This window comes from Lagopus muta, chromosome 28 (assembly GCF_023343835.1).
Source record: "Lagopus muta isolate bLagMut1 chromosome 28, bLagMut1 primary, whole genome shotgun sequence".
In the NCBI taxonomy this organism is placed as follows: Eukaryota; Metazoa; Chordata; class Aves; order Galliformes; family Phasianidae; genus Lagopus; species Lagopus muta.
In genome coordinates this window covers 205,483-217,812 of record NC_064460.1, presented here as the reverse complement: position 1 = coordinate 217,812, position 12,330 = coordinate 205,483, and the positions used below count along the sequence as shown (strand labels likewise).

Genomic DNA, 12,330 nt, shown 5'->3' with positions numbered 1-12,330 from the left:
GGATGGGACTCAGATGCATATAAACAGATACGCAGGGCCATGTCAGGTTTCCTTGGCCATGTAGGATCAGAATATTCTGAGTTGGAAAGGACCTGCAAGGACATGAATTCTAGCTCTATCCAGGACAACTGAAGTTAAATCATATATCTAAGAGTGTTGTCCAAGCTCTTCTTGAATACTGACAAGATTGGAGCTATGACCACTTCCCTTGGGCTACAAAGAGGTCTTTCTTCAGACTCCTCTAAGCTGAAGATAAGTAGTAGTATAGTCAGCAGTTTCTCTGAAACCTCTCCTCCGACCAACACCAGGGGGCAGAGGCATCTCAAATAAGTGAGCAGCTGAGCCCCATCTACCCTAGGATGACACCTCCAGACTTCTTTTCCCTCTTGATTCTGCAGGTTCTGCGTCCTCAGACTTGGCAGAACTCCGCCTGGTCAGTGACCATGGCCGCTGTGCTGGGCGAGTGGAGGTGCTCCACAACGGGATATGGGGGACGGTGTGTGGTGACAACTGGGATGCCCATGATGGCCAGGTTGTGTGCAGGCAGCTAAGCTGTGGAACGGTGCTGTCGGTCTCACGAGGGGCTCGGCATGGAGAAGGAACAGGACCAATCTGGTTGGATGATGTCAACTGCACAGGGACAGAAGCTGCCCTTTCCGAATGCCAGGCCAAGCCGTGGGGACATCACAATTGTGTCCATATGGAGGACGCCAGCGTGGAGTGCTCAGGTAGACACAACCAGCCTGTTGTATGGGACCTCCATGCCATGCCTGTCCCCCTTCCTGCTGTACCTCATTGTACACAAGTGGCCCACAACCATTCCTCTTGTGTTGTCTACAGAATCCCACATCTCCAAGATCGGTCGGCTCCAGCTGCTCGATGGCCCCAGCCGCTGTGCAGGAAGAGTGGAGGTCCTCCATGACCAAAGATGGGGCACCATCTGTGATGATGGCTGGGACCTCAATGATGCTAATGTGGTGTGCCGGCAACTGGGCTGCGGAACAGCAGTGCTGGCCACTAAAGCAGCTCACTACGGGAGAGGCCAAGATACTATCTGGTTGGATGAGGTGAACTGCACTGGTACAGAGGAATCCATCTTTGACTGCAAGGCAAGTGCATGGGGAGTCAACAACTGCTACCATGGAGAGGATGCTGGAGTGCTATGTTCAGGTAACTCTCACTCAGATCTAAAGGTTAAATGACAGCATACAGAATATTTCAGAGTTTTGTGAGGGATCTTGTAAATGCTCAACAGCACTGAGCATGTTCTCAGAGCGCTCATTACAGTGTCACTTTTTGGTGCTGCATGCAGGCAAGTTACCATGGAATGTCTTCTATCTCTGCTGCCTCTCACTGTTGCTGACTTGTAAGACAAGTGAGCTGTCTGGGATTCCCCAGATTCAAATGGGCATTTGCAGTCACAAACATGGATTACCACGCACCTACACATATTTGTCTTGGGGACAACTAACCTATACCATGCAAAGCTTTCTGCAGGTGTTCATAGAATTTTAGAGTGGTTTGGTCTGGAAAGGACCTTCCGACATCATCTAGTCTAACATCTCTGTCATGGGCAGGGAGAATTTTCAGGTTGCTTGAAGTCCTGTCTAACTTAACTTTGATCACTTTCAATGATGGTTTATCCACATCATCACTGGGCATCCTGTTCTTCTGTCACACCTTCCTCACAGTGAAGAATTTCTTGCTTACATCTAATTGAAGTCTGCCCTGTTTTGGTTTAAAGCTGTTACCTCTTCTCTCATAGCACGCCCTGTAAATAGTATTATTTCTTCTTTCTTACAAGCCATCCTTAAATATTGAATTCCCATGTCTGTCTCAACCATTTTCTGTGCCATAAAAGCTGCTAAAGAAGTTTTTGGTGCAAGCTCACCACGCACAGAGGATGCACAACTCCATCAAACAGTCATGTCTCTCTCTTTTCATTTACAGATTCAGGGATTTCTATTTCAATGGAGCTTCGCCTGGTCAACGGTTCAACTCGCTGCAGAGGCAGGGTCGAGGTCTTTCACAACAACACTTGGGCAGCTTTGTGTGATGATGGCTGGGGGATGGCTGAGGCTCAAGTGGTGTGTAGGCAGCTGGGCTGTGGTGAAGCACTGTTGGCTCCTGTTGGGTCTCATTTTGGTCAAGGATCCGGACAGATGTGGCCAGGCAACATAAACTGCACAGGCTCAGAAAGTGCCCTCTTTACATGCAAGACAAGACAGTGGAGCAACAGCACATGTCATCCTTGGACATCAGCTGGTGTGGTGTGTTCAGGTAACCACCTTGTGAGTGACATGGGAGGAATGATGCTTGGTTCATCACCTTAGTTCTCTGCCTCTGCAGCAGATAATATGCCATCTGTGGCTTCCTTATTGTTGAGGGACACCTGCGGGTTGGAGATACTCTTGCTGTTCCCCTTGGCATGGTTGCAATGGGAAGATTCAGGTTCCATATTCTTGCCCCTCTGTCAGAAGGTGCTGGGGTCCACTGGTCTCAGGCGTCCTTTCCATGGTTATGAAATGAGCCTAATGTCCATAAGCCTGATGTCATTAAATGAAATGATCAGCTCCAGTGTCATGATAATCTTGCCATGCTGCGAAACCACTTGTGGATTGCAGGGTGCCAACTCTTCTCCCATTTTTTGCTCTTTCATTTCATGCAGAGGGTGACCAGATCCGGCTGGTGAACTACAGAAGCCGCTGTGCTGGCAGGGTTGAAATCTTACACAACAAGCATTGGGGAACTGTGTGTGACAAGAACTGGGATTTGCTGGACGCCAATGTGGTGTGCAGGCAGCTGGGCTGTGGGAGAGCACTGTCAGCCCCTGGACAGGCTCAGTTTGGCCAAGGGTCTGAAATCGTGTGGCTGGATGGTGTGAATTGCACAGGGTTTGAGTACTCACTATCTGCCTGCTTGGCCAAGCCATGGGGAATCACTAATTGTGACCACTGGGAAGATGCTGGCGTGGTATGCTCAGGTGAGTGCTGCTCTTCTTGCATTTCACTTCTGAAGGAAGTCAGGGAGCTTGCTAGAAGATGTGGGTACATGTGGTCCATGCCACATGGAAAGCTGAGCTGGGACCTGGTTTCAGCATCAGTAGTCAGTGTGGTCACCCTAAACTTGTCCTGCAGCTGGTGAATGAAGAGGGTCCCTTCCTCCCACGCCAAAGTGTTTATTTGGGAAGATGGGAGGAATTCCAGCAGACAACCTTCCCCGTGAACCTTTGAGACTGACCATGTCCAACAACAGGAAGAATAACACCGAGGGGGAAAGTCTGGTGCAAATAAACTCTCCAGTGAGCTTTTCATGGTGGGAGTGGGGATTAGAAACTTGCGTAGTGCAAGCGGTGGGAGCAGTATTGTGTTACAGAGAGAAGCCCTCCTACTCTCCCCTCCTCCTTGCCTTTTAGTGACTGGAAGAGGAGCCAGAAGCTTAAGTGTAAGCAGATAAGCATGGAAGGAATTATGTAGAAGGGATTTACGGAAGGAAATTTCCAGCATTTATAACACTCTTGGATATTTGCAGACTCGATCATCCCAGAGCCTGCTCATCTCCGACTGGTGAATGGCTCACATCGCTGTGCTGGCCAAGTTGAAGTGTTTCACGAGGAGATGTGGGGAGCTGTGTGTGACCATGGCTGGGATAAAAAGGATGCCGAGGTTGTGTGCCGTCAGCTGGGCTGTGGGACAGCGCTGTCAGCCTCAGGTGTAGCACACTTGGATGCTGGATCTCTGCGTGTGTGGTTGGACAATGTGAGCTGCGAGGGAACGGAACCATCTCTTACGAAATGCAGAGCGAGCCCATGGGGAAAGAGCAGCTGCAGCCGTGGAAAGCACGCTAGTGTTGTGTGCTCAGGTGGGTTTCAGTGCATAGGACTGGGTTGGGATAAACTAGCTGCTCTGATATGGCCAGGTCCTCTTCCACCATCCCACTGGATGGAAGATGGCTACTGCTGGAAGAAGATAATCTTTAAGGTCCCTTTCAACTCAAGCCATTCTCTGATTCTCTGATTCTGTGATTCTCTGATTCTGTGATTCTATGATTTATCCAACTTTCTGCTGGAGCAAATATTCTCAGATCCTTCAACGAGTGTCTCCACAGTGCTGTGGATTCAGAGGCAATGTAACCACAATGCTCTGTGAAGCACTGCCAATGAAAATGAACATTCCTCATCTTTCTCCACAGAAACTGAATGGATGTTCAGGGTTTGACTGAGTTGCTTCTCTGCTTGCAGGCTCAGTTGTTTCCAGTTTTGCTCCAATTCGACTGGTGGACGGCCCGGGTCGCTGTGCTGGGAGACTGGAAGTGTTTCACAATGGGCAATGGGGAACGGTGTGTGATGACAGCTGGGAGTTCTCGGATGCTGCAGTGGTGTGCCGGCAGCTGGACTGTGGGGCGGTAATATCAACTCCACCGAGGGCTTACTTTGGACAAGGACAGGGACCCATGTGGCTGGATGACGTCAACTGCACAGGGACAGAAGCTGCCCTCTCTGAATGCAAGTTCAAGGGATGGGGTATCCACAACTGTTATCATCATGAAGTTGTCAGTGTGGTGTGCTCAGGTAAACATCACACAGCAGCAAGCATTCCTGAAGCTTGAATTGGTGATTCCATGTGGTTGTAAGGGCTTGTGATTCAAGAACAATTTGCAGCCAGTATGGAGACTTTTGAAATCAATCCCTCGTCATTCACCTTTGGATGGAGGACAGCACCTATACTCTGATAAAGCTCAAGAAAATTAAATGGCTATAGCCCATTTGTGCTGGCACCTCCACAATGAGATCTCTGGCATGCTTTTGACTGGTGTTATTCAGCACAAATCCTGGCAGCTTCTCATCAGTCAAATAGCCTAAACCATATTGCCCAAGCCCATTCTAAACAAGCCTTGGGCACCAACTCCTCTTTTTTTTTTTTTTTTCCACCTAATTGGTGTCACATCTAAAAGTTGTCCCTATCTCTCACTGTCAGTGCATCCTTGACCCTCAAAGCTGTTCAGCCTCTTGTGCAAATGCATTTCTGGTAGCTCAAGGTTTCACAGAACAGAAGGTGTCCTCTTACATGTTTATTTTTTCTGATGTTGCAGGATCAGGCATTTCTGACTTAGCAGATCTCCGCCTTGTGAATGGCTCTGATAAATGCTCTGGAAGGCTTGAAGTTTTTCATGACCAGCGCTGGGGAACTGTTTGTGCTGATGGCTGGGACCTGGCTGAAGCTTATGTGGTTTGTAGGCAGCTGGGCTGTGGGGCAGCACGCTCTGCCTCAAGCTCTTCCAGATTTGGGGAAGGACCTCATCTGACCTGGGTTGACGCCGTGGAGTGCATAGGGATGGAGCGAGCCCTCTTTGAATGCAAAGTGAAGCTCTGGGGAGCCCAGAGCTGCAAGTCCAAGGGATATGCAAGTGTCGTGTGCTCTGAGGCTGTAGGTCAGTGTTGGTGAGTCAGGTATCAGCCCTCTCCTTGGGAGGTCATGCCTCTTGTCCCTGTAAATTCACCATTCAACTCTTATCTTGTCTGAACTGGGAGAAAACACAAGTAGTCCTGATGCTGCAGGGCTGTATGTCCAGGCAGCTACTCTGCTTATGTTTTTCCAGTCACTATTCCTCAGCCATGCTACTTACAGTTCCTGGGAAGTCCCTTCTCTTTACTACACTATTCCTTGCAATTACCTTCAGTAATTAATGTCTTTCTCCTCTTCTCCCATGCAGCACTCTCTCTCTTGACAAAAATGAAGCAGGGAAAAGGTGCATGTATTGCGGGCAGGCAGAGGGCTGCTTTTATGCAATACCTTTATCTGAGTGATTAGTGGCTCTCTGCATTGATCAGCTGTGTTTGCCTTTGCGCTACCTGCTGCAGTTTACTTTGGATAAAGATATGGCCCCGTCTGGCAAACTGGGACAGAAACTGTCCTCTTTGAGCACCATGTCAGGCATGCAGGAATTTCTGTGTTTCTATCAGGGTAGTACACTCAATAATACCCAGCCTTTCTCATTGGTAGATTCAGAAACAGGAGAGGGGAAGCATGAAAAACAACATGTGCCAGCTTGCACCTTGTACATGGACCCTCCATTAAGGGTGGTGGAGAATTAGCTGGAGTGAAGCTACCAATGAAGCAGACACTTCATGTGGCATAAGCAGATTGTTTCACTACAGTCCTCACCTGTCTGCTGTGATTGACACTGACATCTCAGCATGCATGCTGAGAAGATGATGAACATTCTTTTCATGCTGCTAAGACTGTGCGTGCTGCTGGTGCATAAGGTGATGTGGATGTAACACTCTCAAGCATCTCAGCACCTGTGTATCTACAGTCTAGAGACTCCAGATTTGATCTTTTCCCATAAAGCATGACTTCAGTTTCAAATACGTGGCAAGGACTTGGCCAGTATGTAGGGCATGGGCAAAACACTCTTGATCTAAAGATTGTTCATGCGTGCATGTGTGGCATTAGCAAAAGCACAATGCAAGAAGTACAATACTTGCTAAATTGCAGGATGGAGAGATCCACAATGTTACTGGCAACCAGACAGGCAGGAATTTCTGGCCATGATCTATTCTCACACTGATTATATTTTCAGATGCAGACCTGCGGAGCCCAGAAGCCCTACGGCTGGTGAACGGCCCACACCGCTGCTCTGGACGGGTGGAGGTGTTTCACAGTCAGCAGTGGGGGACAGTGTGCCATGATGACTGGGATCTGAACGATGCCAATGTGGTGTGCCGGCAGCTGGACTGTGGGACGGCGGTGTCAGCTCCGAGGATGTCTTCATTTGGGCGAGGGTCTGGCCCCATCTGGCTAGAAGGGGTGAGATGTCTTGGGACAGAAGCTACCCTCACTGAATGCCCAGTCAAGCCTAAAGGACTCTATAGTTGCAGCCATTTGGAAGATGCTGGTGTTGTGTGCTCAGGTAATCATCACTGAGTGCCTTCTTTGCAGATGGATCAAGCCCCAACTTGTAAGCTGAGGGTTGGGAACAGTACGAGGGCAAGCTGGCGTATAGTTCTTGTGTCCAGGACCTCTCAGACTGGTGGAAACTGTGTTAAAAAAGACAGCTACTGGACACATAGACAAATGTGGAGAATGGGACGTGGGCAGTAGGAAAAAGCAGCACCTTAAGGCACACCTTAATATCTGAAGATGTCCAGGGGTGTTCAATTTTTCCTGGGGAAAAGTACTTGCAGTCTTCCTGGAGTGGTAGCAGGAGAGTAAAACAATGCTTCTTTGGTTGGCAGCAGATGCAGCACCTCCCTACCCTGGGTTAAGAACATGCAGAGTGACTTCTAGTGCTGCTAAATGCCAGGTCATGAGGATAAATATGGAAAGATGCATTCGAATATGCCAGGGTAATATGATACACACACTGTAGCTATTTAATACTTGTCTTGATAGAGAAACCTCCATGGATAGATCAGTGTGATGGTCAGCAGTGAGGAAAGCACAAACAACAAATAGAAAAATGTCCTTTGCCATTTCCTCTAGTCCAAGAAGTAGGTAACTATCAAGTAAACCTAGATCATGCAGCTTACTGCAGCAACACCCCCTAGACAGACTAAAGGGATGTTCATCCTTCTCCAGCTCATTAGATTTTATGCCCTATGAGCATAACCTTTATAATGCCTATTCCTGCGTGTTTTTCAGGCTCGGGGACTTCCAATATTTCCACACTTCGGCTGGTGGATGGTTTGAGTGAGTGCGCTGGGAGGGTAGAGGTGTTTTACAACAATGAGTGGGGGACAGTCTGCGATGACAACTGGGACATGAATGACGCGGCGGTGGTGTGTCGGCAGCTGGGATGTGGGACTGCGCTGTCAGCCCCGGGATCGGCTCGATTCGGGTGGGGACACAGCCACATCTGGCTGGATGAAGTACGCTGCACAGGGGAGGAAAATGATATCTCACAGTGCGCAGCTAAGACTTGGGGTGTCCACAATTGCCATCATGGAGAAGATGCTGGTGTGGTGTGCTCAGGTGAGACCTGGGGTCATCAGGAGGCAGGGCTTATAAGAAAGACTGAGAGACATTTTACCAGGGCTTGTAATGATGGGACAAGGGGCAATGGTTCTAAACTAATAGAGAGTAGATTTAGGTGGATAAAGGGAAGAAATTTTGTTATGTTGACGGTGGTGAGACACTGGAACAAGTTGCCCAGTGAAGTTGTGGATGCCCCATCATTAGAAATGTCCAGTTGGGTTGGATTCAGCTTTGAGCAAATTGCTCCAGAGAAAGATGTCCCTGCAGGGGACTAGATGATGTTTACAGGTCTCCTCTAAGCCAGAACAATCTTATGGCTCTCTCCAGAGGGAATGCGGTGCATGGGGCAGACTTAGGCATGCTCCTTTTGCAGACCTCTCCTATTTGCTTCTCCTGCTCTTGAAACCCCCATGCAGCATCTCTCAGCCAAATTTCACACCTGGCAAAATCTGAGGTTTACCCCTGTGATTAATCCGCAGTGCCTAGCCCTTTCTGGGGGGGAAATCCTTTTGTCTTTAATGTTCTAATGCAGGTGCTACCCTGATGTTTATGTGGGATGCATGTGGATGAGATGGGATGGGACTGAAGGAGGTTTTCTGCAATCATGCATGCATGAATTTCCTTGGGGTGTCTGCAAATGCAGGAAACTTGAGCTCAGCTGATGTACGGCTGGTGAATGGTCCCAGCCGCTGCGCCGGGAGAGTGGAGGTCCTGCACAACGGGCAGTGGGGGACGGTGTGCGATGATGGCTGGGACCTGAACGATGCCAAGGTGGTGTGCAGGCAGTTGGGCTGTGGAACAGTGATGTCGGCCCCGGGCAGGGCTTACTTTGGGCAAGGCACTGGGTACATCTGGCTGGATGACGTGAGCTGCACTGGGATCGAGGATGCACTCCCGCGTTGCCAAGCCCGTCCATGGGGACAGAATAACTGCAACCACAGAGAAGATGCTGGTGTGGTCTGCTTAGGTAAGTCCTGCAACGCATGGAATTACAGGGGCCAGCACTGTGTTCAAGGATCTTGGAGTTCATAGAAGGCTCTGCACTACTGGAGGCAATGCGGGGGCCCTCTTGCTCTACTGCCAGGATTCACAGGACTGCTCCCTACAGGGGCAGGACCTGCTCTGGATTTGAGCTAGCAGTGTGTGCTTGTAGCTCAGAAAGGCAGTTGTATCCTGGTCTGCATAACAAGAAGTGTGGTCAGCAGTGGGAGGGAAGGGATTGTCCCCCGCTACTATGCTCCTGTGAGACTACCTACAGTGCTGCATCCATGTCTGGAGTCCCCAGCACAAGAAGCACATGGACCTGATAGAGTCTAGAGAAGATCACAAGGATGCTCAGAGGGCTAGTGCCTAGCCTACAACAAAAGAATTGACAGAACTGAGGTTGTTCAGCCTGGAGAAAGGCTCCATGGCAACCTCCATGCAGCCTACCAATACATAAAGGAGGCTTAGAAGACAAACTTTTTTTTCCAGGGCCTGCAGTGGCAGGACATGTAGCAATGGATTTAAACTAAGAGGGGAGATTTAGATGGGATATAAGGAAGACATTCTTCATGATGGGAGTGGTGAAGCACTGGAACAGGTTGCCCAGAGAAGCTGTGGATGCCCTATCCCTGGAAATGTTTGAAGTCAGTTTGGATGGGGCTTTGAGCAACTTGCTCTAGTGAGATATGTTCCTGTTTATGGCAAGCATGTTGGATTACATGACATTTGAGGGTCCCCTCCAACCCCAAACATCCAGTGGTTCTACGATTCTATAATTCTATCACTATGAATCATGAGTCCACAATTCTTATGGTTCTATGATTCTTATGGTTCTATGATTCTATGATTCTTACGGTTCTATGATTCTTGTGATTTTGTGGTTCTACGATTCTTATGGTTCTACAGTTCTTGTGGTTCTATGATTCTATGATTCTTATGGTTTTGTGATTCTATGATTCTTATGGTTCTATGATTCTTGTGGTTTTGTGGTTCTATGATTCTTATGGTCCTACAATTCTTATGGTTCTACAATTCTTATGGTTCTATGATTCTATGATTCTTGTGGCTTTGTGATTCTACGATTCTTATGGTTCTACAAGTCCTACCGTTCTATGATTCTGTGATTCTTATGGTTCTATGACACTATGATCCCATGATTCTACAGTCCTATTATCCAATGATCATCACTATGCCGAACATCATGACTAACTCCAAACCTGGGTTGTAATTAATTCCAAGCCCAACATCTTTGCCCCTAAAGGATGGATTCATCTTAAAGGACAGGACCTATTATTCCAGCTGAGCAGCACATGATGCAGCCCAGAAATAGCTGTCTGGACTGTCCTACTGCTGTGTACATCCATGGAGTGAATTGCACAAGTTCACTTTTCCCTACATGAAAAGACAAAGGTGGAAATCATGGAGGTAGGGACAGGCATGAATTTCTCCAAGGGCTTATCCCGGATTGTGTTTTCAGTGACAGACACCTCAAAAAACGACTCCCTGCGGCTAGTGAGTGGCCCCAACCGCTGCGCTGGGAGAGTGGAGGTGCTGCACGATGGGCAGTGGGGCACGGTGTGCGACGACGGCTGGAACCTCCAGGCTGCCACTGTGGTGTGTCGACAGCTGAACTGCGGCAGGGCTGAGTCAGCCCCCAGTGGCGCTCGCTTTGGGCAAGGCACTGGGCTTATCTGGCTGGATGATGTGAACTGTGCTGGGACTGAAGATGCCCTTCACCAGTGCCGTGCCCGTCCATGGGGACTGAATAACTGCAACCACAGAGAAGATGCTGGCGTGGTTTGCTCAGGTCAGTTGAGTTCTGCAAAACAGGGCACCACTGGGGTCAAGTTGGTGATGGGTTCTGTCCTGCATCTTACTGCCTTCATGGTGATGCTGCAGCAGGCCAGTCCTGGATCTGTGTATTTTTGAGGGGTTGAGAGAGGAGTGCAGGATTTTCCTGGAGGGTTTATCACTCCTATCACATTTTCAGACTCACAATTAGAGATTACAGCCAAAGTGCGGCTGGTGAATGGTCCACACCGCTGCGCCGGGAGGTTGGAGGTGTTTCAGAACGAGAGATGGGGGACCGTGTGTGGCAACGGCTGGGACATGAATGACGCCATAGTGGTGTGCCGGCAGTTGGGCTGTGGCATTGCTCTCTCGGCTCCTGTCCAGGCTCACTTCGGCCAGGGATCAGATCCCATCTGGATGAACAGAGTATCCTGCATCGGGACAGAAAGTTCCATTTCAGAATGCTTGTCGTCTCCATGGGGAATCCAACTGTGCACCCACATGGATGATGCCGGTGTGGAATGCTCAGGTGAGCTATGGATGCCACATTGTTGGAGACAGGTTGATACGCAACATACCTCGGGAGGACTAGAGCAGGATGGTGCAAGAAAAGTACAGTTCTGTGACAGTGAGAAGAGCTTTTTTCCATGATGATACCCATAACAATGTAAATAACGTAAAGAGAGTGTCTTAGGGTGAACTCCCTCTCTAAGTTGTCCTTGCACACCCGACAAGGCAGCAAGATCACAAGGGGCACTGAATCACAGAATCACACATAATGGTTGAGGTTGGAAGAGACTCTGGAAGTTATGTGGTCTGACTGGACCACTCAGGTAGATCCACTAAGAGTAGGTTGCCCATATTCTGGAGGCTTTTCATGGAATCATAGAATCACAGAACTGCTTGAGTTAGAAGGGATGTTGGACCACCCAGTTCCAGCTCTCTACCATGGGTAGGGTTGTCACCCACTAATCAGGCTGCCCAGGACCCTGTACAACCTGGCCTTCTAATCCTCAAGGGATGGAATATCCACAAACACTCTGGGCAACCTGTTTCAGAGCTCAGCCACCTGAATGATTCCAAAGGATCATCCTTTGAACATGAAGGTGTCCGCATACTACAAACAGCTGGACACCTCACTCCTGCAGATGCTCAGGCAGATGGTGGTCAAGCTCTCCCTTGGATGTTTTTCCCCACCTCACTGGTGTTGATGCATGGTCTCCCCACCACATTTTGCAGTGTTGTCAGATGACACATCAACTCTTCGCCTGGTGAATGGCCCTCATCGCTGTTCTGGTAGAGTCGAGGTGTTTCACAACCAGCAGTGGGGAACTGTTTGCGATGATGGCTGGGACATGAATGATGCCATGGTGGTGTGCAGACAGTTGGGCTGTGGGGAAGCGGTGTCAGCCACAACACAAGCTTCCTTTGGACGAGGGGTGGATCCCATCTGGCTGGACAGAGTTGCTTGCACTGGGAGAGAAAATGCTCTCGTACAGTGCAGGGCCAGACCCTGGGGAGTCAACGTCTGCACACATGAAGAAGATGCTGGTGTTGTGTGCTCAGGTGATGCTTATAC

The 12,330-nt window shown here is 49.1% G+C and overlaps 1 protein-coding gene across 6 annotated transcripts in view; it reads left to right on the top strand.

The window, feature by feature from the left end:
- The window catches only part of LOC125685579 (deleted in malignant brain tumors 1 protein-like), a 38,931-nt gene that overhangs the window by 21,140 nt on the left and 5,461 nt on the right, over window positions 1–12,330 (top strand). For 2 of the 6 annotated variants that reach the window (XM_048928715.1, XM_048928714.1), the window contains exons 2-14: window positions 399–728; window positions 841–1,170; window positions 1,951–2,280; window positions 2,669–2,983; window positions 3,532–3,861; window positions 4,241–4,570; window positions 5,092–5,430; window positions 6,583–6,912; window positions 7,644–7,973; window positions 8,620–8,943; window positions 10,438–10,767; window positions 10,951–11,280; window positions 11,991–12,317. In XM_048928715.1, coding sequence (XP_048784672.1) covers window positions 399–728; window positions 841–1,170; window positions 1,951–2,280; window positions 2,669–2,983; window positions 3,532–3,861; window positions 4,241–4,570; window positions 5,092–5,430; window positions 6,583–6,912; window positions 7,644–7,973; window positions 8,620–8,943; window positions 10,438–10,767; window positions 10,951–11,280; window positions 11,991–12,317 — 4,275 coding nt within the window. The remainder of the gene's footprint in view (window positions 1–398; window positions 729–840; window positions 1,171–1,950; window positions 2,281–2,668; window positions 2,984–3,531; window positions 3,862–4,240; window positions 4,571–5,091; window positions 5,431–6,582; window positions 6,913–7,643; window positions 7,974–8,619; window positions 8,944–10,437; window positions 10,768–10,950; window positions 11,281–11,990; window positions 12,318–12,330) is intronic. The other 4 variants (XM_048928716.1, XM_048928720.1, XM_048928718.1 and 1 more) reach the window with 4 other exon arrangements.